The following is a 27,300-nucleotide window of genomic DNA, read 5'->3' as shown; positions in this document are numbered from 1 at the left end:
TCGTACATCGTTGAACATGACGCTCCGCAGCAGACCGCCCACCTACGTGCTCACATGTTGACCCAGCGACATCGTCAATTACTACTGCAGTGGAAACGGGACCATCGGGATCCGACCGTCCATCAGTGGAAATATGTCGGTTCTTCGGGTGAATCACATTTTTGGTACACTAGGTCGAGGGTCGTCTTCACAAACGCCGCCCTCGAGGTGAATGGCTGTTCGAAACGTGCAGCGCGCCAACTACGCTGGCTGGTGGGAGCAGTATTATCCTATGGGAGACATTCACCTGCACTTGCATTGGACCTGTGATACTAATCGAAGACACCCTGACAGCTGCGAACCAGCTGCATTCCTTCATGCTTGATGTCTTCCCCGACGGTGATGTCATCTTTCAGCAGTATAAGTGTCCGTATCTCGGAGCCAGAACCGTGCTACAGTTGTTTGACGAACATTATAGTGAACTCACGTTGATGTCTCGGCGACAAAACTGATGTAAATCCTGTGGGACCCATCTGGGTCGTTATCGGGCACCATGACGGCGTACGCAAATCAGCAGCCCGTTATTTCCACGAATTACATGGCCTGTGCGTAGACAGCGAATGCCAGATACCTAATGACGAACTGTCGGATCCATGATACGCAGAATCTGTTATGTATTTAGTTCCAAGGACGGACAAACAAACTCTGAAGCATGTGGTCATAATGTTGTGGCTCATCAGTGTGTCACATATGCACAAATATGTATGAAAATTCTTTGTCTGGGTTGTATGTAGCTCCCACAATGGACTAGAAATTGCTTCATTATTCATTTCACAATAGATAAACCAACTAATTAACTGCATAACACTATAGTAACTAGGTGTTAAAATATTATTATTATTATTATTTCTTTCCTTTCTCAGACGTTATGTCTGGTTAAAAATGGAAAGTGACGCGGACCTTGCGTGACTTCCTTTTAACTGTACGGTATTATTATTATTATTATTATTATTATTATTATTATTATTATTATTATTATTATTATTATTATATATTTATTTTTCTATTTATTTTTATTTATTTTTATTATTATTATTTATGGCAGTGGTCGTACAGAAAGCATTGGCAGTCAGACGTCTTCGTATTTGACAGTTAAGAAGTAAGGAGTCAAGTAACCAAATCATTTACAAAGTATAATGCACTCATTTTAACTTCATTTGTTTTAAATGTGAGTGCTGGACGTGCGTGAAAAAAGCGTCGCTAAGGAGGGGAGTGATGCAGAGGAGGCACGATTTGTAACGAGTGTGTATCCTCAATGTGGATAGTTGTCTCTTTTTTTGTGATGAGGAGTTGTAGGTAGCACTCGTGATGTACTGAGAATAGCTTCGTTCTATAAAAACAGTACCAATTGTTTCATTGACTTAATTAGTTCATGGTTTAATAACACATTTACAAAAACTAAATGTCATTTACCCTTCGTAATTTTGAAAATAAGTTTTCAGACAAAGACGTTTATCATTCTAAATTAATTACGCGCTAATGCTGATGATGGTGGAGGTGTGATGCATAATTGATTATCCAAGCAAATGCGATCGCGACACCCAACTACAAACTGTTTGATCCTAACCTAAATTTATAACTCGCAAATTCCATTTTTTTCTTATACACGTGATATATTTATAACAGCAACACGGCATTGCTGATTGCGTGCCGGTTCCATAGAGATCATACAGTACCTCTAAAATTATATTTTAAGATTCCTGTAAGAAATCTATATTGCAAATTTTGAAACCAGTTAAATTCATCACCCCATATTTTATTATCATGATTTGAGAAACTGTAATACTAAAGATCGTAACAGGATAACAGGTTTCATGGGTAATCCACTCATTTGGTTAATTCCGGAATTAGATCCCCTCTTAACAGAACAGAAGCTGTTTTGCAACATTCCAATTTCATTAAACGTCTGTTTTGAAAAGTTAAGTTTATTCAACTGATGCTGGAGGACAAAAGGCCCTTTTTTACTCACATTGTAACCCAGTCTCATCAAGTGAATTAGTATTATTAAAATATAAATTATAATAAAATTACCCATGTCTTCGCAAATATTACAGACTCACAAAATCTTAGACCAGTTCTGGAATCAGCTCGAAAATTTCTTTTAGATGAGACTCTGTCGTTTTAAATTTCGTAAAAATTCCAGACTGGGTTGCGGAAATATGGTGAAATGAAGTATGGTTGCTGCCGCATTGATATACATTTAAACAAATTTAATATATAAAAGTAAAACTATTTACTATTAACCCTAAACTAAAATAGCTCTAGTCTTCGAGCAACTGAATTCTTGTATTAAAATTAATATTTGAACTTCGATTTTGTAAGCTGATATCCGGTGGGGAGAGGGATGTGTACTAACAGACGCCAGATGACCTTCATTTCACTCTTTAGGTAGTAGAGACCTACAGTAATTATAATTTCTGTAAATTCCATCCATATGTAAGTTGGAAATAGTGTGAAATCGTGTCCGACGTCGGTTGATAATGTGATAGTCATTTGTAAGTAGTTTACGTAATAAACGTTGTGCTGTGAAGACATATTTTGACTTATCAATATTTACATGGCACTTACAGAAACCTGATATATGACAAGTGAACTCTAGGACCAGGGACCTAGAATCTGCAGCCATTGAAATTAATCACATGGCATTGATGAAATCCACAAGTTGAATTTGTGGCACGGTTGAACTGGGACTCATATTTTTATTGACCTCAAGCATAAGAAATGTCGCAAGGGAGCAGGGGATACGAATAGGCGGAGGGACTAGCTAGTAACTGATTGCACTGAAGACTAATGGTCTCAGAAAGATTAGGAACTTCTGTAAAGCTGAACATAATCGATTCATTAGGTGCTCGATATTCTTCATCTGTGAGAACTGCACGCTCTGACAGCGCAGAAATGTAGAACTTCGTATCCTGTGTAAACGTAGGCTTCCGCGGCCGTTGTCGCAATCAATAAAATTCTTCTGGGTTTGTGACCGCATTGTCAACTATACATCCTGAGGAAGGCGTCTTGCAATAGTCACCGAAACGTCGAAATTTTATAGTTGACAGTGTGATCACAAACCCAGAAGAATTTTCTTAACTTTATATCCTGTTTACAATTGATAAATATTGGGTTGGTGCATAAGTTCGTAACGTTTTTCCACAAGTTTAACAAACGCTACAGGTACACATAACGGATACTTTAGTCACCAATAATGTATTCTCCTTCACTATTAACAATACTCTGCCAACGTTGGGGTAACTTTTTGATTCCGCGACTGTAGAAATCGTGTGATTATGATGCGAAGGTCTCGTCGATCCATGTTCGGAGGGCATTTTTATCGGGACAGGAAGTTCCTTGAAGGTTGTTAGATAGAGAGCGGAAAAGACGAAAAACTGAGCACGCAAGATCAGGTGAATTAGGTGGGAGCGGAATGACTTCCCAACCCAACTTCTTTATGGTGTTTTTTGTCAGTCTAGCAGAATGCGGGCAGGCGTTATCATAAAGTAGCATTACTTCACGCAGTGTACCTGGACGTTGTTCGTGGATTGCGTTAGCAAGACTCCTCAATTGTTGACAATATTATTTGATCAGGCCAGTTCTACTAAAAATAATTGGGGAAGCAATTCATAGTACGCCACACTGACGCTGTTCCACCATATGCATAACATTATATTTTGTGGATGCGCACAGGTCTTCGTACGGCTAGTTGCTACTTTTTGGGGCTCATCCCCTCCTTTCTTTTCCTGATGTTAGCATAAAGACACCATTTCTCGACACCAGTAACGATACAGGACGGGAGTGGTCGCTGTTGTTCGCGATCCATTTGATGAACAGCAATCAGAAATGCCCATGTGGGCATCCGCTGATTTTTCTGGTTTTTGGCTTAGAGAATGCGGTACCCATACACCTGATTTTTGAACCTCCCTCATTGCCTGCAAATGTCGTACGATAGTGGAATAACATCATTTGCCACTTCTACAGTGCACTGACGTGGATCATTGTGGGTTAATTCGTTTAAAGCATCTCCATGAAAACCGAAGGTCTTTCTGAACGTGGAGAGTCGCTAATGTCAAACCGATTCTCCTCAAAACGAGAAAACCATTTTCTTGCCGTGTTCTATCCAATGGCATTATCCCTATACACGGCGCAAATGTTTCTGGCTGCCTGCGCTGCTGTCATCCTTCTATTCAATTCAGACAAAAGACTATGTCGAAAATGTTCAGATTACTCCACTTGGCACTTCATCTCCAAACGACGCAATGGTAATATGTAAAATCAAATAGCAACAGTGAACGACGAATAAAAAATAACGAACCATAAATAAACCCATAGCAACCTGGATACCAAGATACAAAACAAAAATGCTAAGGAATAATGCACCAACCTAATATTAAAGTTCACGGTAGGAAAACCGACGCACTGTATATTTTAATATTTGATCAGGCCATTTCAACTAAAAATAAATTAATAATACAGCGATGATGAGGCCACCCGCTGTGGCCGAGCGGTTCTAGTCGCTTCAGTCCGGAACCGCGCTGCTGCTACGGTCGCAGTTTCGAATCCTGCCTCGGGCATGGATGTGTGTGGTGTCCTTAGGTTAGTTAGGTTTAAGTAGTTCTAAGTTCTAGGGGACTGATGACCTCAGATGTTAAGTCCCATAGTGCTTAGAGCCATTTGAACCATTTTTTGAGTGATGATGACGAGTGCAAACAGCGAGACAATGCTGCCTGGCAGCGTAACGTGGTGAGGAAAGTATAGTATGTAAGTGGAGCATAAACTCGTGGGGAATCATTCTAGCGACGATACTGACCACAAATGGACAAATTCAACAATACGAGCTAATGTGCCAGAGGGTAGTTTGTTATGGCTCGACACCTCGGATAGAGCATCTCGGAAACGGCGAAGCTGGTAGGATGTTTGCGTGCTGGTGTCGTGAGCATCTATTTAAAGCGCTTGAATGGCGGTGAAACACGAGGAGTGACAACGAGGTGGACGTCACAGAACGTGGTAGTCCGAAGCTTATCCGCTCTGTTAATCAGGATAAGCTGATATCTACTGTAGATCTGGTGCAGGCCCAACTATTGAGAGTAGGGATGGCGGTTATTGCTGAAACAGACGGCTTTCGGTTGTATCTGTTTTTTCCTCAGTAGTTAAACTTGACTGTTAAAACCGCTCAAAATTTTCGGTTTTTTGTTTGTATTATTTCCTGTGCTAAACGTAGAAATCGAAAAGAAAAGGTGGATGCCCGCATCTCATGGTCGTGCGGTAGCGTTCTCGCTTCCCACGCCCGGGTTCCCGGCTTCGATTCCCGGCGGGGTCAGGGATTTTCTCTGCCTCGTGATGGCTGGGTGTTGTGTGCTGTCCTTAGGTTAGTTAGGTTTAAGTAGTTCTAAGTTCTAGGGGACTGATGACCATGGATGTTAAGTCCCATAGTGCTCAGAGCCATTTGAACCATTTTTGAAAAGGTGGAAAATATTCTTTTTTTCAAGATACATAGAATCAAAATAGTAAAATAAGTAGGCGAATAAAAGAAAACTTAGTCCGTCCACCGTTCGCTGTTTTTCTCGAAAAGTGATAAGTGGTTGAATACTACAGATATCACCAGCATTCTGATAGTGATTGTAATTTTTTGAAACTGTTCAAAAATCTTGTAATTGGGATCATACGATTATTTTGGCATTACGAATAGTCCCTGCTAAAGAATGAAAACTGAGGTTGAACAACTGTTTCCCGCGTTAACTTGTCCGTTTTCAAGGGCTACAAACAGATAAAGGCACATTATGTAGATACAGGTAGCGGATAAGCTACCCTCTATTTTTATGGTATTTAATGAATGAATTGTTAAGTATTTAATTTATTACTGTTTGCATAATTTCCTTCCTCCTGTATTATTTCATAGAAATGTCAGATAAATATTTAATCGTTTAAAGCAAATGAAGCACTGTTCTTCATTGCTACGTCATTTCGCAAAAATATTTCCAGGCTAGGGTCGGTGTCATTCTACAATACAACGGATTTCCAGCGACGACAACGAGAAACTACCGTATAGACCAAGTGGGAGCACATCTTGCACACTGCACTTGCACATGTACCTTAAGCCACGACACACGGCGGCAGGGATATTATGATCTCAGCAATGGTGTACTAATTCTCATGCCATGTATTTGTTGCTCGTTTCGGTCGACATTGTAATTAAAATACCACTGATCGCTTTTCCCATTTTCTAGAATAACGCAGTATTTCAAACCAATGCAAATTTTACGAATAAAAATTATTCCTTTACCGGTATCAGTTTTAACCGGTCTGTTTTTCCCATCACTAGCTCAGAGCGCACAGTACACCACACATTGTTTAAAATATTCCGAAGCAGACGTCTTCCCGTGTTGACTCCGTTTTGCTGCTCGGCGACTTTAAAACCCACCATACCCTTTGGGGATCTTCGAGAACCTGTCCGAGGGGTTCCCTCTTGACTGACCTCAATCAGTTCAGTCTCATCTGTCTTAACACTGTAGCACGCACGTTCGTTTCAGACTCCACACACACGTGTTTGTATTAGGACCTCTCGTTCTGCACAGTCCAGCTTGTCCCTTGTCTCAAGTAGTCCGGCTCTCTGACGTGTACTTGAGCGACCATTTCCCATGTGCTATTCGTTTGCTGACTACTACCCCACCTGTGTGTAAATCCAATTGGTAGCTTTCTAAGGCTGACTGGAGACTTTACTCCTCCCTGACGACCTTCGACGAACATTTCCCCGTTGTGATGACCAGGTGGAGTACCTGACCAATGTTATCCTTACCGCTACAGAATGTTCCATACGTCACACACCTTCTTTACTACACCATGTCCTGGTCCTCTGGAGGACTGAGGCATGCCGCGATGTGATTCTAGCGTGGAGACGTGCTCATTGCATTTTTAACAGACATGTTACGATGGTGAACTGTGTTCATTATAAACAGTTGCGTGCGCAGTGTTGTTGCATTCTTCTGGATAACAAAAAAACTAGAGGAATTTCCTTTACTAGTTCTTTTAACAGTTTCTCTCCCTCTTCTGTCGTGTGGGGCAACCTCCATTGGCTCTCTGGGACCAAGGTTCATTCTTCGATTTCCGGCGTGACCATAACAGATGATATCATTGTGAACCCTGTTACTATCTACAACACCTTAAGCAGCTATTTTGCGGAGATTTCGAGCTCTACCCACTATCACCCTGCGTACCTTCATCAGAAACGAGTGGAGGCGGCTCGGCTGATAACCTTCTCCTCTCATAATCTTGAATGCTGCAATGCCGCCTTCTACTATGAGCGAGCTTGCCCATGCGCTCACCTCATCCCAGTCTTCCACATCAAGGCCGGGCAAGCACCTCCTCCTTCATACGTACAATTGCATTTGGGCAAATGGTATGTTTGCCAGGAGCTGGTGTCAAGCCACGGTCATACCCATACCTAAGCCCAGTAAGGACAAAAACTTTCCTTCTAGCTACCGCCCCATTTCTTCCACCAGCTGTGTTTGCAAGGTGATGGAACAAATGATTCATGGCCAGCTGATATGGTGGCTCGAGTCTCGCAATCTAGTAAACACTGCACAGTGTGGATTTCGTGCTCGCTGTTCTGCAGTTGATCATCTCGTACTTTTATTAACTCACGTCATGAACGGTTTTCTGATTTGGAGAACGCCTAAGACACCTGCTGGGGGACTGGTATCTTCCGTAATATGTACTAGTGGGGCTTCCGAGACAGCCTGCACCCTTTCCTTTAGGAATTCTTAAAAGAATGAGTTTTCAAGATACTTGAGAGTTCGGCATTGTCGGACACCGTTATCCAGGAGAACGGAGTGCCTTAAGGGTCTGTCCTGAGTGTTATTCTCTTTGTTATAGCCATTAATGCTACTAGGGACTGTCTCCCACAAGGGATCTCTGGTTCCCTTTTTGTCGACCACTTTACGATCTATTGCAATTCTCCACGGACATGTCTCCTTTAGCGGCGTCTTCAGTGATGTGTCTATCATCTTTACCCATGGGACATCGACAATGGCTTGTGCTTTTCTACGGACAAAACCGTTAGTATGAATTTCTGTTGGTGCAATGGATTTCTTCCATCGTCTTTACGTCTTGGGCATGTTTTTCTTCTGTTTGCTGAAACTACAAAATTCCTAGAGCTCATGCTTGATAGGAAACTTGTGTCTTACCTGGCAACACGCTTTACTCGGTCCGTCAGTGTCCTGTGTGTCCTAAGTGGTACTTCCTGGGGAGCGGATCGGACCACCCTCCTCAGTTTGTACCGATCCATTGTCCGATCGAAACTAGACTATGGAAGTCAATCTATCTTACTTTGTCTTAACACAATCCACCATCGTGGAATGCGTTTGACCGCTGGCGCCTTTTCCACCAGCCCAGTTGAGAGTCTTTATGCAGAAGCTGCCACATTACCACTGTCATGGCGGCGTGATGTCCTCCTCAATGGATACGCATGCCATGCTCGGTCACCTATCCTAGGCCCCCTTTTTCTGATGATTCCCTTGACCGCCAGTATGGAGTGCTCTCTTCTTCTCTATTACCTCCCGGAGTTCGCTTTCGGCTACTGCTCCAGCAACTTAAAGCTATCTGCCACGTTCCCAATTGGTGTGTACCCTTCACCGCCTTGGCTTCGCGCGGTGGCTGATGTTCATCTTGGATTTCATTTGGTTCCCAAGGACACTACTCCAGATTTGACCTATTGCTGCAAGTTCTTCAATCTTCTCACGCAACTTAACAATAGTACCCTAATGTACACTGACAGCTCTTAAGACCGACTATGGTGTCGGATGTGCCTTCATCATTGGCACTGACCATTTTCGGTATCAGCTTCCAGAACACTACTCAGTATTTACAGCAGAGTTCCTAGCCCCCTATCAGGCTACCCAGTACATCCGGAGACACAGGCTTTTTAATTGTCATACGCTTCAATTCTTTCCGTGCCCTTCAGAGCCTGTGTCTGCTGTACACAGTCCATCCCGTAGTGCAACGGGTCCAAGAAAACTTCCACGTGCTCGCTGTCGATGGAGCCACTGTGATGTCTATGTGGGGTTCCTCGTCAGGTCGGTCTGCTGGGAAATGAGACTGCTGACGCTGCTGCCTAGGCTGCAGTCCTCGTACCTCGGCCTGCTAGCGCTTCCATTTCTTAGGGATGATCTCCGTGTTGCTGGTTGTCGGAAGATGATGTCGCTTTGGCATCGCCACTGGTCTTTTCTTCATGGGAAGAAACTCCCGGCATTTACACCTCCCCCAACGGATTGGTCGACCTCCTATTGGCCTTCTTGTCGGGAGGAGATGAAAAAATGGTTCAAATGGCTCTGAGCACAATGAGACTTAACTTCTGAGGTCAGCAGTGGCTCTGAGCACTATGGGACTTAACTGCTGAGGTCATCAGTCCCCTAGAACTTAGAACTACTTAAACCTAACCTAAGGACATCACACACATCAATGCCCGAGGCAGGATTCGAACTTGCGACCGTAGTGGTCGCGCGATTCCAGACTGAAGCGCCTAGAACCGCTCGGCCACACCGGCCGGCGGAGGAGATCATTTTAGCTAGGTTGCGTATTACGCACTGTCGCTTTAGCCATTGCGATTTGTTATTTGGTGACCCCGCACCACTTTGTGCTCATTGTCAACATCATTTGGCGGTTCGCCTTTCCTGACTCAATCGCATAGGTTCCGGTGTGTTTGGCGTCTGAGTTATCCGCCGTTTTAGCGAACGTCGCTTGGCTGTCGACCGTTTTACTTTCTATACGTCGTAGCCGTATGGCAAAGGACATTTAATCTTTGATTCGGGTCCTCTGCTGTCTCTACGGAGTCTTTTGTGGACCTTTCTCCAAGGAGAAGTCGTTTTTAGCTCTGTTTCTTTCCATCGATTGGGCTTAACGTATAGCCGCTTTTAACTTCTTTTTCTTATTAGTGTTCTAAGGTTATGACTTGGGCGCTTATGACTTCAGTTGTTTCTGCGACATAAAAAGAAAGAAAAGATTCACGTCGTCAGTTATAATTGCCATGGGCACGGAGTCATCGAAATTGGACCGTGAATCAGTGGAAACGTGTCACCTGGTCGGATGAATCACTTTCCTTGTTACCCCTGTCCGGATACGCCGTCATCAAGGATAACCCCTGATCGAAACATCCACCGCGCCATGGTTGCAGGCCGGTATGGGGGGTGGGGCCGTATTATGCTACGTGCTTAGACACCTGTTGGCCCATACCTCCATAAACCTGCCGAGGACCTGTCCATTTCATACCAAGCACACTCGCTGCTTTAATGTGTTCCAAAAGTGGACCAATGCATTTCTAAGCAACTGGTTGTAATATTTTGGTTCGTCAGTGTATCTTGTATAGTCCGCCGAGATTCCAATTCTGCCTCGCGCTTGATTCCAATTCTGCCTCTTGCTTCAGGTAAGTTGGGTCATCAGTCACATAGATATAGCAAGAAGAGCAGACGACTCGTGCTGAAATCCCGAGAGACAGCTTTTGTAATTTCGTACTGTGCGGGTGAATTGTCTAAAGATGAGAAGCTTCTGTTACAGGGGAAAATTAAAGTGCAGGCACTCACGAAGGTCCAGAGTGGTCTGAAATTATCGCACGATAGTGAAACGTGGTAGATATGCTAATGCGGAACCGATTTACGTGGAAAAAAATTAGTTTCAATTTTAGCCACCAGTTGCTAGTCTGGCGCTGTATAGCATCTAGTCAACGTCTCCGGTGCTCATATTGAACAAATTGTGTAAACGGTGGTTAATAATAAAATCAACATTATGCCTTTCTCACTTGTTTCGCGTTCTCTGCCCACATCCCGATCCTTATCCATTACATGTGGAAACAATTCCATACGTCTTTCTTGTCTTCACAGGGTCAGATTTGCATTTGGTGGGCAAAATTGGAATTCCTTTTTTTTTCCAGAATATATCGGTTCCGCACGAAAACAATAAAATATCTTAAAAATTCCCTAGCCATACAATAATTACAGCGTACACTGGATCTTTGTGCATAGCTGAACTTTAATTATAACCACCCGGTACCACGAAACTACCTGCCAGATTGAAGCTGTGTGCCGGACCGAGATTCGAACCCTGGGCCTATGCCTTTCGCAAGCAAGTGATCTGCCGACGGAACTACCGAAGCACGGCTCATGACCTGTCCTCACAGCTTCCGCCAGTACCTCGTCTCCTACCTTCCAAACTTCACAGCTCTCCTACGAAACTTGCAAAACTAGCACTCTTGGAAGAGAGGATATTGCGGAGACATGGCTTTGCTCCAGCTTGGGGGATGTTTCCAGAATGAAATTTTTACTCTGCAGCGGAGTGTGCGCTGATGTGAAACGTTTCTTTTCTTCCAGGAATGCTAGTTCTGCAAGTTTGAGGAGGGCATCTGTGAAGTTTGGAAGGTATTAGACTTGGTTCCGGCGGAATTAAAGCTATGAGGACGGTTAATGAGTCGTGCTTGGGTAGCTCAATCGATAGATCACTTGCCCGTGAAAGACAAAGGTGCCGACTTCGAGTTTCGGTCTGGCACACAATTTTAATCTGCCAGGAAGTTTCACATCAGCGCACAATTCGCTGCAGAGTGAAAATTTCATTCTGGGAACCCGGTACCATGTTCGCCGATATAAATCCCGTAACTCTTCAACAAAAATTAACTTTTTGCAATACCGATATGTCACAAAATGAGTACTGCTTTATGATGTGCGAATTTCATTAGCTGCAACCTGTCGCCAAGCGTTTCCAGCCTCTGCTCATTGTAAGGCGACCATTCAGGATACAGCAGTACGTCGCTGTACTATACTAAGCTTAGCATATGTTCTGTTGCGTCTGCAATGGGACATTTTGCCGCTATTCGTGGTTCGAATCCCTGTCCGACTATCCAGATTTAGGTTCCCTTTCATATCCCTAAATCATTTGAGGCAAATTCCGGCATGGGTCCTTTGAAAGAGCACGGCCGATTTCCTTCCTCAGTCTTCCCTAATCTGAGCTTTTGGTCCGCCTCTAATCACATCATTGTCGATGGGACATTAAATACTAATCTTTCTTCCTCCAATCGAGCAGTTGCCTCATGTGCTTGCTATTATGTTGGTTTCATAAGTTCGTAGCGTTTTTGTTTTACGTGTTGGTGTTCCAGTTGCTATGGGTTTATTTATCCATTGTCATTTTTTATGTCTAGTTCGCTGTTGCTATTTAAGTTTACATATTGACATTTTGTCATCTGGAAATAGTGAGTGAGGCTGTTGACGCTATAAAGTGGAATGCCAAGAGGAGGAATCGGAACATTTCTGACTTACTCTTCTGTTTGAATTCAGTATAACGGTGACAGTAGCGGAGGCGGCCAGAAACATTTGCTCCGTGTAAGGGGATAATGCCATTGGATAGAATATGGCGAGAAAATGGTTTAATCGTTTTGAGGATGACCGATTTGACATTAGTGACTCTACATGTTCAGGAAGACCTTCGGTTTTGATGAAGATGGTTTAAACGCATTCATCTACAATGTTCCCCGTCAGTGTAATCTAGAACTGGCAAAGGTTATCATTCCACCGTCTGGCGACATTCGCATGCAATGAGTAGGATTCAAAAATCGGACGTATGGGTACGGCATTCTCTAAGCCAAAAATAACAAAAATCGGTGGTTGGCCACATGTACATCTCAGCATGCTCTTCGTCAAATGCCTCGTGAACAATATCGACCATTCCACTCCACTGTATCGTTACTGTTGACGAGAAATCGTTATCTTTATGTTAACATAAGGAAAAGACAGTAATGGCCGAGCAAAAACAAAGCAGTTAACTCACTGTACAAAGACCTGCGCACAACTACAAAAGATAATGTTATGCATGTGGTGGAACAGGGTCAGTGTGGCGTACTACGAATTGCCTCTGTTATGCTCTGGTGACACTTATTGCCAACAATTGAGACGTTATGCAGACTCGGTCAGAGACTAACGATCAGGAAGATTACGTGAAGTGATGGTACTCCACGTAACACCCGCCCGCATTCTACTAGACTGACAAACACCATACAGAAGTAGGGTTAGGAAGTCATTCCGCATATTCACCTGATCTTGAGCCCTCTGATTTTTACCTTTCCTCTCTCTATCGAATAACCTTCAAGGAACTACCTTTGCGGATGAAGATACGCTCCGAACATTGCTCGACGAGTTCTTGGCCTGAAAACCACCGGAATCGCGGAATCGAAAACTTCCCTCAGCGTTGGCAGGGTGTTGTAAATAGTGAAGGCTAATACATTATTGACGACTAAATTATCTGCTGTGTTTATTGAACTTAAAGAAAAACGCTGTGAACATATGCACCAACCCAATATTTATGAAAAAGTTTGTGTCTTTTAATACATCAGTAATTTAAGATTTAAATGCCTTGTAGCGAACCATTACTCGAACTAGAAATATGAATTGTTTTTGATCAGTCATTTTCACTTCATAAGTTTGATCTCGAGATAAAAATCTTAATTTCTATGGATTTTCCGGATAAATCTTTGACCGGTGGGCGTTGAAGAAACTAATTTCAATCATTTCTGGAATTGTTCCACTGAAGTAACAGGATCTTGTTTCACGAAGATATCTTAATGTTAAATTTTTGTGGCGATAATTTGTCATCGCGTTGTAATTGTTAACGGCAGCTGTAGATCGAGTGGTGAGCTGCCGCTGGTATCGGTGCCGTGCGCGACTAGTAGCTTGTCCACGTCGTTAGTCGAGAGCGCGTGCCCAAATTTTAAACTCGTGCCATTAACCTTGGCGATCAGTCGTACTGTCGGATGCAGGCTGCTAATTTAATGGATGTGATTGTGTTTATGGCACGCTGCCAAGCTCCGTTACCAAAAGAGATGGTTTTTAAAGGGCACTGGAATCACAAAAGACATGTAGCTGGTGAGTATTAATAAGAACTGCTATCAAGACAACTGTTAGTATTTGCATTGCGAAATATGGTTGGAAGTTTCAGAACTTCAATAGTTCCATTCGGTAGCCGATTGGAGAAATGTCAGAAAATACCGTAGTACTAGTTGGGTGCTCCTCGCTGCGAGGAAGTGGCTCGTTGCAGGATTCGGCATTTCAGTTTTTTAATTCGTTCGGTGCGCGTTAAGCTAATCAGACTGGTGAGACACAGCTTGGACTCTGTTACGGGATTCTCGTGTGTCTTTTATGTTTTTGCAATTATGTAGGCAGATAAAGTAGTTCCTTATGAACTCAGCACACACTCATCTGCTGACGCACGGTACTTGGCAAATTAATTTGAAAAAGAGGCAGAGATTTTGTCTTCCCCGCCCCTGAGAAATAATGAGGTCTGTAACTATGCCCAAAAAAAAATTATATATTAGTCATGGCAGTCACTTTCATCCTCTTCTGTTCCACGTAACAATACAGGCAGTTGGAAGGTAAGGGGGACTTGAAAAAATAAAATGCATGGTCCCGTCCCTAATGTGATCACCGCCGACGTTAGACATCAACGTGCGATGAACAGTCAAATGCGGCACACCGCCGACGTTAGACATCAACGTGCGATGAACAGTCGAATGCGGCAGGTGGCAGCATTAGCGGTGAAGGTTATGTAAAGCGTGTCGGGGGGGGGGGGGGGAGGGACGCGGAAAGCAGTGCAGTGGTTGTCGTAACGCGGAAAAGGAGCGATTTATCTGGCGTCCAAAAGGGAATGATCATTGGATTTCGTACCAACGGCTAAATCTGTAAACTGATCGTGTATGGCCACAGTTAAACCGTACAGTGCATGCCAAAATGGCGCTATCCAAGTTGCCGAGGCAACTGTAGTGCACCACAGGCCATAGATGTCCGGATGAACGACGGCTGTGGGGATGTATACGGGCGAATAGACGTGCAACTTTTGAGCAGCTGACATCCCAGGTGAACCAAGGGGGATACCAACAAACAGTGTCTCCTCAATGACCGTTCAGTGAACGTTGCTGTATATGGGCCTCCACAGCAGGGTCCTGGTTCATGCATTCGTGCCGGTTGCTGTTCATTGGTGACGAAGGTTGGAATTTGCTTGCTAGTGCTTATCGCAACTGGACGTCCACTGAGTGGGGAGAGGTGGCATTTTCAGACAAGTCTCGTTTTATGCGCCATTGGACAGATGGCCGGCACCCTGCAACAATCGTCGGAAAGATCCAAGCTGGAGGAAGGAGCGTTATGGTATGGGGACAGCTTTTGTGGCTTTCTCTGGGGGTTATCGTCATTCTGGAAGATGCAGTGGATCAATACAAGTATTCATCTATCCCTAGATACCGTGTACACCCATACATGCAGTTTGTTTTCCGCACCAGGGCAGTGTAACGTGTCACACATCTCTCAGTGTACATGTGTGGATTGAAGAGCACCAGGATCAGTTCACTGTACTCCACTGGCCACCAAACACCCCAGATTTATACCCAATTGAAAATATGTGGGACCACCTAGGACTGTATTCCATGAAGAATGGGCTGCTGTTCACATAGAAACCTTCCAGCATGTGATTGAATGTATGCCTGCTTGAGTGGAAGCTATCATCAAGGCTAAGGGTGGGCCAACACCATAGTGAATTCCAGCATTACCGAGGGAGGGTGCCACAAACTTGTAAGACATTTCCCACTAGGTGTCCGGATACTTTTGATCGCATAGTGTATTTGAACTGGTTGTCACCACTTCAGCCTTGAAGCACATATGGACTGAGGAAGGCTAGAGTTTCCTCCTATTCTGTGATCTTATGAGCTGTCTTCAACTACTGGTCAGTGTTATCCGTAATACACTCATCAGTCGGAATATTATGCCCACCTGCCTAATAGTCGGTATGTCCACCTTTGGCACAGGTAACAGTGACAGTGCATAGAAGCAATGAGGCTTTGGTAGGCTGCTGGAGGGAGTTGGCACCCATCTGCACATACAAGTCACCTAATTTCTGTAAATGTCAGGGAGGAGGCTATGAGCTCTGACACCATGTTCAATCACATCGCAGATGTGTTAGGTCGGGCTCAGCTCTGGTGATTTGGAGGGTCACCACAGTAATTGGAACTCGGCACTACGTTCCTTGAACAACACTATCACACTCCTGTGACATAGTGCATTATCTGGTTGAAAAATGAGAGTACCATTGGGAAACATTATCGTCATGAAGGGATGTAAGATGTAAGTGCTCTGCAACCGGTGTGCAATACTCCTTGGCCATCATGGTGCCTAGCATGAGGTCCATTGGATCCATGGATGCCCATGTGAATGTTCCCCAGAGCGTAATAGAGCTGCCATGAGCTTGTCTCCATTCCACAGTACAGATGTTGAGAAGCTGTTGCCCCTGGAAGACGATGATTTTGTCCCCTCCTATCAGCATGAAGAAGAAGATATCAGGATTCATGAGGCCATGCAATGCTCTGCCACTGCACTAGTGTCCAATGCATTGGTGAAATGGTCACATGCCCATTTCAGTCGTAGTTCCCGATGCTGTGGTGGTTAACATTGGCTCATGCTTGGGTGGTCGCCTGCTGGTGCCCTTCGTTAGGAGTGTTTGGTGCACTTTGTGTTCACACACACTTTCACTCTACCCAGCATTAAAGTCTGATGTTAGTTTCGCCACAGCTTGCTGCCTGTCTCACTTTACCACTCTGTCCATACTACGACATCTGTAATGGTGGGTGGGCACCCAACCACAAAATGTTTGGGCATGGTTTTACCATGTGTTGAAGACACTTGCCACAGCACTCCTCAAACACCTGACAAGTCATACAGTTTCTGAAATGAAACTTCCTGGCAGATTAAAACTGTGTGCCGGACTGAGACTCGAACTCGGGACCTTTGCCTTTCATGGGTAAGTGCTCTACCAATTGAGCTACCCAAGCGCAACTCACGGCCTGTCCTCACAGCTTCAGTCCTGCCTTCCAAACTTCACAGAAGCTCTTCTGCAAACGGGAGATGTGGTACTGGCAGAATTGAAGCTGTGAGGACGGGTCGTGAGTCGTGCTTGGGTAGCTCAGTTGGTAGAGCACTTGCCCGTGAAGGCAAAGGTCCCGAGTTCAAGTCTCAGTGCGGCACACAGTTTTAATCTGCCAGGAAGTTTCATATCAGTGCACACTCTGCTGCAAAGTGAGTATCTTATCCTGAATTTCCGAAATGCTCGTGCTGAGCCTCCAGGCCATCACAGTCTGCCCTTAGTCAAGCTCATATAAGCTAGATCGTTCATCTTCCCCATTCTACACATGGACAGCGCACCCGCTGATATGACATGTGCGGTGCATATGTGTATCGGTCGTTCCTCACCAGGTGACACCATCGCCTGGAAGGGTTTTATATCGATAGTACGTCAGTGGTCGTAATGTTCTGACTGCTCACTGTATATCCTCTTGCCTCATGAGCTTCACAGAAAAAGATACTATGGTACAGGTACCAACTCGTGTGGATATCACAAAAATAAACTTAATTAACAATTCACCACAAGTGAATTAACAGACCATAAAACTTAGTGATGACGTCCTCCCACTACAGCTAAGACACTTCATCCTATAAACAAGGTGTAGCAAACCTCTTCCAACACTCTAACAAGCTCTGTGAGTCATTAGAAAAAGGAAGTGTTACCAAAACTTTAAACTGCTAATGAATTCTTAGAATAGATCAATTGCCTCTCCTTGGCTCTGTTCACATTGAGACCGAATGCCCCTGCTTTTCCAGTAAAGCATTTCATTCACTGATTTTAAAAAGTCTGTTGGTGAGTTTGCCAACACACTTCATCTTACTCTCACAAGTTGCTACACCTTATGTTATTGCTTTTTGCTCCTGGCTGCTTTCTAATTTCTAAAGGAGCAAAATCAGCAAATTACTAAATAATGAAATGTCTATTTCGAAACAAAAGAACAGCCTAAATGGCTTCCATCAATAAAATCTGATCGTAGACACAAAATACAATAAATAAATAAATCATATTAACTTTTAATTTCCTGAGCACTGTAATTTATGTCTTATTTCTTTCTTTGGATTTGTTATTTTTATTATGTATTTCACTGGAAGTTTTGTAAACTTTGAAAGGGATGGAAAATAAATATAATTTTAAAATTTGCATTTAAATAGGTGAAGCTACAAACTGAACTGTGTAAAATAAAAAGCAATAGTATGATAAAGGGATTTGGATGAGCTAGGAGACAGAAGTGTAAGTCACCTAGGATCTTTAAGTTCTACTGATAGAACAACAGGGTACTGAGGTGAAACAAAACACAAAAAATTGATTGCAGCATCTAAATTGCAGAATTTTGTTTACAGAGTAAAATTTAGATATAAAGTGGTGAGCATAGAGAATAAAATTGAATGAATATAATACATAGGTGAAATGTGGGGAGATTTAAATGCAGAACATACAAGCGACTGAGAATGAAAAAGATACACAATTGGTTGAATGAAGGTGAATGAATGGGCAGAAGAAAACATTATGCTGACTGAAAATCTGAGGAACAGATATTCAACAAGGGAGGAATTGAATGTACAAGAGGTAGATAAGATATAGGCTGAGAGTTGAAGTAGAGTTATGTTGAATTGCACCATTGTTTGAAGTCCACATCAACCCCCCCCCCCTCCCCCCCCCCCCCCCCCCCCAAAAAAAAAAAAAATAGTGATTGGGTCAGTCAGTTCAAACGTCGGAGGAAGGCAAGGGCCTAGTACATCACTGGTGATCAAACTGCCTGTAGTGTTGAAGACAGGACACTATGGAATGTATTATTATAACTCCTATCCTTCAAGATAATTGTAGTTTGTATATATTGGTAATCAGACTTCTATATCTACTGTTCTGTGACATAAATATTGAGAGTTATGATGTGAACAACGGAGAAACGATGATTCAGGGTACTTAAGATTGTACTACAGTATTCAAATTACAGTGCAACTTTTGCAGTGGCCAGTGCAGAGCCTCTGCAACAATTTTGTGTGTGTGTGGTGTGTGTGTGTGTGTGTGTGTGTGTGTGAGAACAGCCATATGGTATATTTAAAAAATATGTAAAATACTTGATGAGGTGGTGGTAAGTGTAGTAGGTAATTTACACATACCGGGCAACTATGTTGTATGTTTTTTGTAAATGGTGTCCTGGAGTAAGTAGATGTAATTGAACTTATTGTTATTACCTAAAATAAAAAATGAAGATATAAGGAAAAAATAAAATGAACCACCAAATGATATAATAGATGAACATAGAGAGAACTAGAAGGACCATGCGGAAAGAATGAGTGTGACATTACCACTGAAAGTCATGAAATATGTAGCCTATTTTGGTGATTGGATATATGTGGAGAAACTTCAATAAAGTTATCTGTATAAGATGTCTAAGACGTTACTCTTAGAAGTGTACAGTTTAAGATTGAGTTCATTTCTTTGTTGGCAGTTGTGGAATATCAGTTTTAGGTGAGAAATTTCGTAATGAATTGTACTCTGTACTTGCACAGGATTGTCATGGGGCTTCCCATGTGGTAATTAGATACTTATTTGATCAAATTTGCACGATAATTGTGGAAAACAGATGTAGTGTTAATGTTGGAGTTGTACAAGGGACATAGAACAAAGTAAGTTACACATTATTGTGTCAACTCAGGTAACTTTAGTCTCTATAAACAGTCTACCAATTGTTCTGTTCCATGTCAACAGAAATCTACTCCTTGGTCACAGAACCATTGTGAGAATGTCATCAGTGTTAGAAAATCTCTTTCCTCAAGTGCTCTTTCAGCTTGCCAAAAATCTAGAAATCATGTGGTGCAGAATCTGGAATTCTTAGTTGGCATCACACACATTTGTTCAGACTTGCTAAAGTTATTGGCAGCACTTCACTATGGCTGGAACACAACATTAAATTTTGTTCAATACTGCCAGAATTTCACGGTGAATGTGTGTGCAATTTAAATGGTTTGCCCACAAGAACCGTAGTGTCCTGTATATGTCATATTTAGAGTACATTTACAGTTGCCACTCCAACAGTATGCTGTTATCCATATCACAATGAAACAAGTCCCCGCTTCTGAAAATGCAGCACTGTTGTGCAGTGGTCTTAATGTGTGATGACGTGTATCTTATTTCTTGAAGTATCCTCGTATCAGCTGACACTTCACAATTTTCTTTTTAATTCTGCTGCTAAAGCCTAAATAGCATACCTTGATGAAGCATAATGAATGCATAGCAATTATATAATGTGGTCTGGATTTCTTTGGTATATGCAGGGTCAGCTCAATTTTTTCCCCCTTTTCTTTAGTATTCCTTCTTCAGAGAGGTAGTGCTAAGAAATCATACTTAGTATTCCACATTTAATTTATCTTGAGTACACTTTGTCTCTAGAACAAATGAGCAAGAACATGCCTGGTAAGGCCCACAGACAAGGAAACCGAAGTTGACATTGTTATAAAAATACATATTTTTCCAGTCACAAGTGGGGGGGGGGGGCGGGGGGGGGGGGGGGCAAAAAAGCTGACAGAAATGCCTCCTCATTTTAAGGACAGCTGTGTAAATGTGAGAAGTGAAAAGTAATAAATGTTGCTTCAGGAAATTTAGAAGTTTAGGCAAACTGTCAGTACAAATATCTGAGACAACCAATTCTCTCATGATCCCATGGAACCAGCTAAAATTTCCACTGAAAAGTATGGTTACCTAAAAGAAATCACCCACAAAGGTGGAGTAAATATTTACTATAAATAAATGGGGACAGAAATATTGCTGTAAGGAGAATAAATGTTACTAGTCATGGAGCTCCTATCAATTTAAAGAGTAGGTTGTAGGTTATAAGTTGGAAGGGAAGAAAGTAGACAGTCTGGAGAATGATTAGTGTGCTTAATATATGATGGGAGTTTGTTCAAAATTGGTTCCAGGTGTTGGGCAGCAAGTGTCAAACGTGCCCTGTGCAGGCATAAAACCAGCAAGAGGGCAGTCAAGGTCTGTATGTTGGAGCCCAACCACTGAAACATACTTGTTGAATAACAGTTCCTATGAAACTTAAAACACATCCACGTAACTGCACACACAGTAGAATCATTGTGATATTGCCTCTGAGGACCGGTTAACCACTTCATCATTACCTAACTTATTATGTTACACATGCTGCCTGTGATGTCTTTAATTGTGTTTTATTTTATCACTAGAATCATTTGAATGTTCTGTATGCTACATATGTGGCAAACATTTGACACTTACCATCTGCTTTGACTGAAGTGTTTGTTCACGCCTCCAGTATTTTTGTCGACTTATGTCCCTCCCATCTCTGTCTGAACCAAACTCACCTTTAATGTTTTTCACTCTCTCTGCAGCACCATCCTTTCCCTTGTGCTTGTTGCATTTGCCTCTTTCATTTTTTCAGGCATACTCCGACATCTGTCATAAAAGGATTGGTAGTTTCAATTTCCTACATCCCTACTTCACTTCCAAACAATCACTAGCTTCTTCAGTCTGTCTGCATAGAAAGTTACTTGTCTGGGAAATGAACCATTTGACTATGGCAGTCTTGAGTTTGTCGTCTTCAGCCCAATGTCCATGAAGCCATTGTTTGAAGTGGAAGGAGAGGTAATAGTCATGAATGTGAGTTCAGGTGGGGTGGTTAGCCTAAAGTTCATAATGAAAATGCTGAATTTTATCTTTGGCACAAGTGACTTTGTGTGGGCACACATTGTACATTGTAACTGAGGAGGACTATCCCTGACAATTATTTCCTGCACTGTCTAATCTGGATGGCACTTCTTACTGTGGTGAGTGTTTTGCAGTACACAGCACCTGTAATTCTTGACCCATGGTCCATGAAGTGAAAGACACATTTTTTTGTCCTAGAAAACAGTAGATATCATTTTTGGCATACAGATTAGAGTGCTTTACTGTTTTGCTGTGGTGAAGTTGAATGATTTTGATGCTGCGTTATTGTATGATATCCATGTCTTATCACCCATATCAATGGCGAAGAAGCAAATCGTCCTTCTTGTCAACAGTGCTCCAGCAACACTCATCCACATGGCATGGTTTGCACTTTGTGTTGGCCTGTAAGTTGCACTTTGTGTTGGCCTGTAAACCTTTTCGATGGCCACCTTGTACACAATTTGTGTAAATAATAGTGCATTCAACATGATGAAATACATGTGTATGTACACCAGTCATCAATTGTCAATCATATTGCAGTTTTTGATCCATCTATTGCACGATTTCACTGGTCAAGGTACTGAATCGGCCACTCTTCATGTACATTTATATGGTCACATCCGTCAAACCTGTCCTTCTCTCATTTCTGGAGACCCATAAACTTGACACAAATACTAGTAAACTGCAGCAACTGTAGATCTTTAGTGCATAAAAACTGAATTACACCACATACTTTGCAACTGGTGGAAGCAATGATTTTTGTTACTTTAATTCGCAGTCAGTTCTGTGGCTTCATAAAAAATCGATAGGTGTTCAGCTTTGTTGAGAGCTGCCAAAATGTAAATGGAATCAAATGGTCTTCACTTTTCAAATATGCCTCATATATTTGTTTCATTTGAATATTTATTGATTTCATTCCGTAAGTTTTTTCTCGTTTATTTTTGCTAGTTACAGAAGTATCCGATGTTGAAATTTCATTTTGGCTGTAAACATTCCATTTTTTAGATTCAGGTTCTCGTCTGTTTTGTATGTTAGACTTGATGTGTGATTGTGTATGGCCAGTCTGCTCATCAGTTAGAGTTGTCAATCTTTTGTAACTAATCTAATTTTTTTTTACAACACAGAGAAGAAACTAAGCGGCGATTCATTGCTGACTAATTTTATACTGATAGTTTGATCCTTTCATTAAGATGTATAGTTCGAATTATTGCAGTGCTTATATCAGATGGCTGAATGGTTTTTTTAAAAAAAATTTTAAATATATATTAGAGAGGGAAGTGGTTCACAACTATATTTCTATTTCTGGCTTTAATTCAGATAACTGTAGTAGAGAGACTTTTGGGGTGGAGAGTACAAGTTCGATGACTCCGTTTAGCACAGTACGATATGGCAACAAGTCAGCTTTGCATGAGCCTCTGGGCTTAATCACTGCGTTCTTTTATGCTTTCTGGAAGAATACCTAGAGGAAAAACTGAAGCAGCAATATCTAAACATAGTAATTCTCATTCATGTTTATACACTCAGTTGGTTGTGGATTAAAACTGAGTGATGGAAAAGGACTTTTACGCAGGACTCTGTCTTGGTCATTGTGTTCACCTAACATCACTCTCAGCCAACATTTTTTGAGACACTTATCATAGTATGAGACACAGTTTTCTATGATAATTATACAATTAATACAGTAACAATTCCAAATCGTAACACATCAGCCATGTACATACTGCCCACACTTTGGTAGATAACTCTCGTGTGAATTTTTCCTCCCACTAAATAAAACTCAAAAACTCTTTGTTCTGTTTGCTAAAACGCAGGAATTCTTAATCCTTTAACAGATGTATGCTGTACTATCTAAGGTGTCACTAGTGTTTGGTATCTAAGTTATGAAAGGAGATGCCTTATTGATCTACTTGTCAGTTTCTGAACAGTAAATTAATCAAAAACCTATTCAGTTAAAAATTCACGATAATTTTTGTAGTTGTGGGCAATTATCAAAGAGTGTTGGTATTCAAGAATGGTTTTCATATAGAAGCAATTATTATGCTTTATCTGTGGAAATTGGAACAGCACTCTGTTGCAGTTGTAATTTTAATACACACACGCACGCACATAGATAGAATTGTAGATGCATTAACACTTCTCCATGCACTTTAACTTAAATGTTCTCTCTCTCTCTCTCTCTCTCTCTCTCTCTCTCTCTCTCTCTCTCTCTCTCTCTGTGTGTGTGTGTGTGTGTGTGTGTGTGTGTGTGTGTGTGTGTGTGTGTGTGTTTTTCTTCCTCTAACATATTTTGTACCAATGTTGTAATAAATTCTAATATTTTTTCCAGGATCATACCAACCATCCCACGAGTTAATGCTTAGGTTCTATGCATATTATAAACAAGCAACTGAGGGGCCATGTACAGCTCCTCGTCCATCATTTTGGGAGGTTGTAAAAAAGATGAAGTGGGAAGCGTGGAGCAAGCTTGGTGATATGAGCAAAGAAGAGGCTATGAACAACTATGTAGAGGAACTAAAGAAGGTTTGAAATTATTAATACACAAACATTAGTAGTTAAATTTTAGTGCTTATAAATTTATTACTAATATTAGTTTCATCAGATAATCTTATTTCTTATGGAAATCGGGTTGCATCAGAAAACTCAGTGTCTGAGATTATCTGAATGTCACTACATTCCTAAATGTACTGCAAATATTTAGATCATGTACATACAGTTACCTACGGATCTTCTCAGATAGCTGTGCATGCTAAAATGCCACTTCTGGGACAGGTTGGTGCACCAGTCCCAGATCAAATCTGTCCAGTGGATTAACAATGAGGGTTGGTGTGCGGGCCAGCCTGGATGTGGTATTCAGGCAGTTTCTCACATCCCACTGGGTGAATACGGGACTGGTACTAGTCGTGCCTCAGTTACAAGATTTGTAAAGATTGACACTTTCTTTCCATTCCACATGACACTACATGCTGGCAGTTGGGGAGAAAAATATTCCGTCGCGGGGGGGGGGGGGGGGGGTGTCTGGAGGGATGGGGGGGGGAGGGGGGGTTGATAAGAGGGTGATCCGGCAACCGCTTAAACTAACCATGCCAAATCTGTTCGTATCAATGCCTACTCTGCACCGATGTGAGGCAAAGGCACAAAAAAAGAGGAGATGTGCATACAATTATACATATTGTCATTTAATGTCACAGTTATGTGAAAAATATATTTGTGAATGCTGGAAAATTTTTACAGTAATTGCTTAGCATGTGCTTATTCCTTCTTATCTGAAATCGTCTTTGGGGTAATGTATAAAGTAATTATTTTGCAAAAGTGAGCACTAATAAGAACATTCAACTGTATGTCTTGAGGTAGTCATTTCAAAAATATTGCAGTCATTACTCTATCACTCCTCAATATGTCTACTACTTAACAACATTTGTTTGATAGTAATAAAAATAATTTTTCTCCATTGTGTTAGTGTATCATTGAAAATATCTTGATATTTTTGTAAATTTTTGCAGAAAGCTGAGTAATCACTGGAAAGAAAGTTGTGAAATCTTCATTATATGGACAGTGAAAACTTTATATGTTGTTTAATTTTGATTGTTTTGTTCATCTTCATTTTGAATATCATCATTTCAGTACTCCAGTATTTCAGTCTCTCTTGGCCCCCCAGGGGGTCCACAACTCTTTTGTGGACACGTGCGTAGCGAGCACGGGACCCCGAGCTAATGTGGCCCTCCTTCCTTTCCGGGCTGCATACCTTCCCTTCCCGCATCCCTCCCCGTCCCCCATCTTCGCCCCCCCCCCCCCCCCCCCTCGCCCCTGTCTCTTTCCTTCCCTTTTTCCCCCTCTGGGAGTATGGTTTGTGCCTACGTCCGGAGACGGACGCTCGAAACTGTTCCAAATTCCTTGCTTTTACACTTGCAAGTCCTCGTCCTTCCTCTGTCCTTCTCTTTTCCTTCCCTCTTCTCCTTGCCCTTTTCTCCGCTGCGGCGTTTGAGACCCCCTTTTCTTTCCTTTCCCTTTCTCTTTTTTCCTCCCTGTGCGTGTCTGAAGGCCGACCCACGCACTTCCATGCGTAGCCGGTGACGGGGTAACGCGTAATTCCCCGCCCCGGGTAGACAGGTAGGACACGTACGTACCCCCTGGTAACGGCCAGGCCCAGGGAGGGGTGATTACCCGAGCTGATACCTTCCGAAAGTGCCGATTGGTCCCTCCGTCCGTTTGTCGGGAGGTGTGACCTGAGGTGTGAACAATCACCTAAGGCGGGTGTGCCCTCGGTGAGGGCCCCCACAAGGGAGGAGCGCGCCATCGGAGACGCCGGTAATCATGGGGGATTCTTCCGCAATGGTTTCCTCACCTTCCACTATGTCTGCTCACAAATGTAAGTTCACTGAGTCTCAGCCACAGATGGTTCTTCCATCGTTGCCACAGTTCCTTGTTGTTTCTCGGTCTGACGAAGGTCACGACTTTTCCACGGTCAACCCTTTCATTATTCAGAAAGGTGTCGACGCAATTGCGGGTCCTGTAAAGTCTTGTTCCAGATTACGGAATGGTACCCTGTTGTTAGAAACACACAGTGCCCTCCAGGCTCAAAAATTGCTGCGTACTTCTGTGCTCCACACCTTCCCTGTCCGGGTGGAACCGCACCGTACCTTAAATTCCTCGCGTGGAGTCGTTTATACACGCTCCCTCGATGGATTGTCTGACGAAGAAATTCAGCACTACCTGTCTGACCAGGGCGTCACCGCTGTTCATCGGGTTATGAAAAGGGTTGACTCGAACATCATTCCAACCCGCACTGTCTTCTTGACATTTGACAAAGTTCAACTCCCATCAAAAATCAAAGCAGGCTATGAGATAATTTCCGTTCGCCCTTATGTCCCAAACCCTACGCGTTGCTATCGATGTCAGCGGTTCAATCACACCAGCCAGTCCTGTTCCAATCCGGCCAAATGTGTTACGTGTGGCAAGCATGCCCATGAGGGTGCTTGTCCACCTCCATCCCCTCACTGCATCAACTGTATGGGTGACCACGCTGCTTCCTCTCGAGATTGCCCCGTTTTTAAGGATGAAAAGCTCATCCAGGAAATAAGAGTGAAGGAAAAGGTGTCGACCTTTGCTGCTCAAAAGTTACTCGCCAGTCGACAGCCCACCGTGCCTCAGAAAGGAAAATACAGCACTGTCCTTGCTTCTCCTCGGCCAACAAAGGAGGCGGCCACGCAGACTTGCGACCTCACATTTAGTACCACGGTCGTCAGATCGGCCAGCGCAAAGATCGCCCGTTCAACCTCACCACTTTCGCCTGCCCACTCTATGGCTCACCCCTCGTCGGGTTCTGCTAAATCTCGAGCCCAAAAGTCAGACGCCAAGTCTTCGAAAAAAGAGCATTCTTGTGAAGAGTTTTTACGTACCACAACATCACAACCATCGGTTCCTCCTTCATCTAAACATCATACCTCCAAGAAGGCTACGAAGAAACACAGTTCCTCTCCTTCTCCGCCAAGGCGTGTCCCAACTACAGCACCACCTGGCGGAAATCGCCCTCGGCCATCTTCTGTGTCGCCGAGGCGCACTGCTGGTGGCCGGTCAACTGGCCGATCGTTGGTGGCAGGAGCTGCTCCTGACCAACCTATGGATCAGGATCTTCTGCCTTCGACTGAATGCCATTCCATGCTGTCGGTCGCAAGCTCTGAGCAGTCGTTGAGT

General features: G+C 42.8%; 1 protein-coding gene across 3 annotated transcripts in view; it reads left to right on the top strand.

Annotated features, from left to right (window-relative positions):
- Positions 1-27,300, top strand: part of LOC124555794 (acyl-CoA-binding domain-containing protein 5) — a 149,994-nt gene that overhangs the window by 77,844 nt on the left and 44,850 nt on the right. For all 3 annotated transcript variants that reach the window (XM_047129856.1, XM_047129855.1, XM_047129857.1), the window contains one exon: positions 23,936-24,129. In XM_047129856.1, the coding sequence (XP_046985812.1) occupies positions 23,936-24,129 (194 nt within the window). The remainder of the gene's footprint in view (positions 1-23,935; positions 24,130-27,300) is intronic.

The sequence above is a fragment of the Schistocerca americana genome, chromosome X (assembly GCF_021461395.2).
Source record: "Schistocerca americana isolate TAMUIC-IGC-003095 chromosome X, iqSchAmer2.1, whole genome shotgun sequence".
NCBI lineage: Eukaryota > Metazoa > Arthropoda > Insecta > Orthoptera > Acrididae > Schistocerca > Schistocerca americana.
Note: the sequence above shows the minus strand (reverse complement) of the source record. Positions and strands in the feature narration are given on the sequence as shown.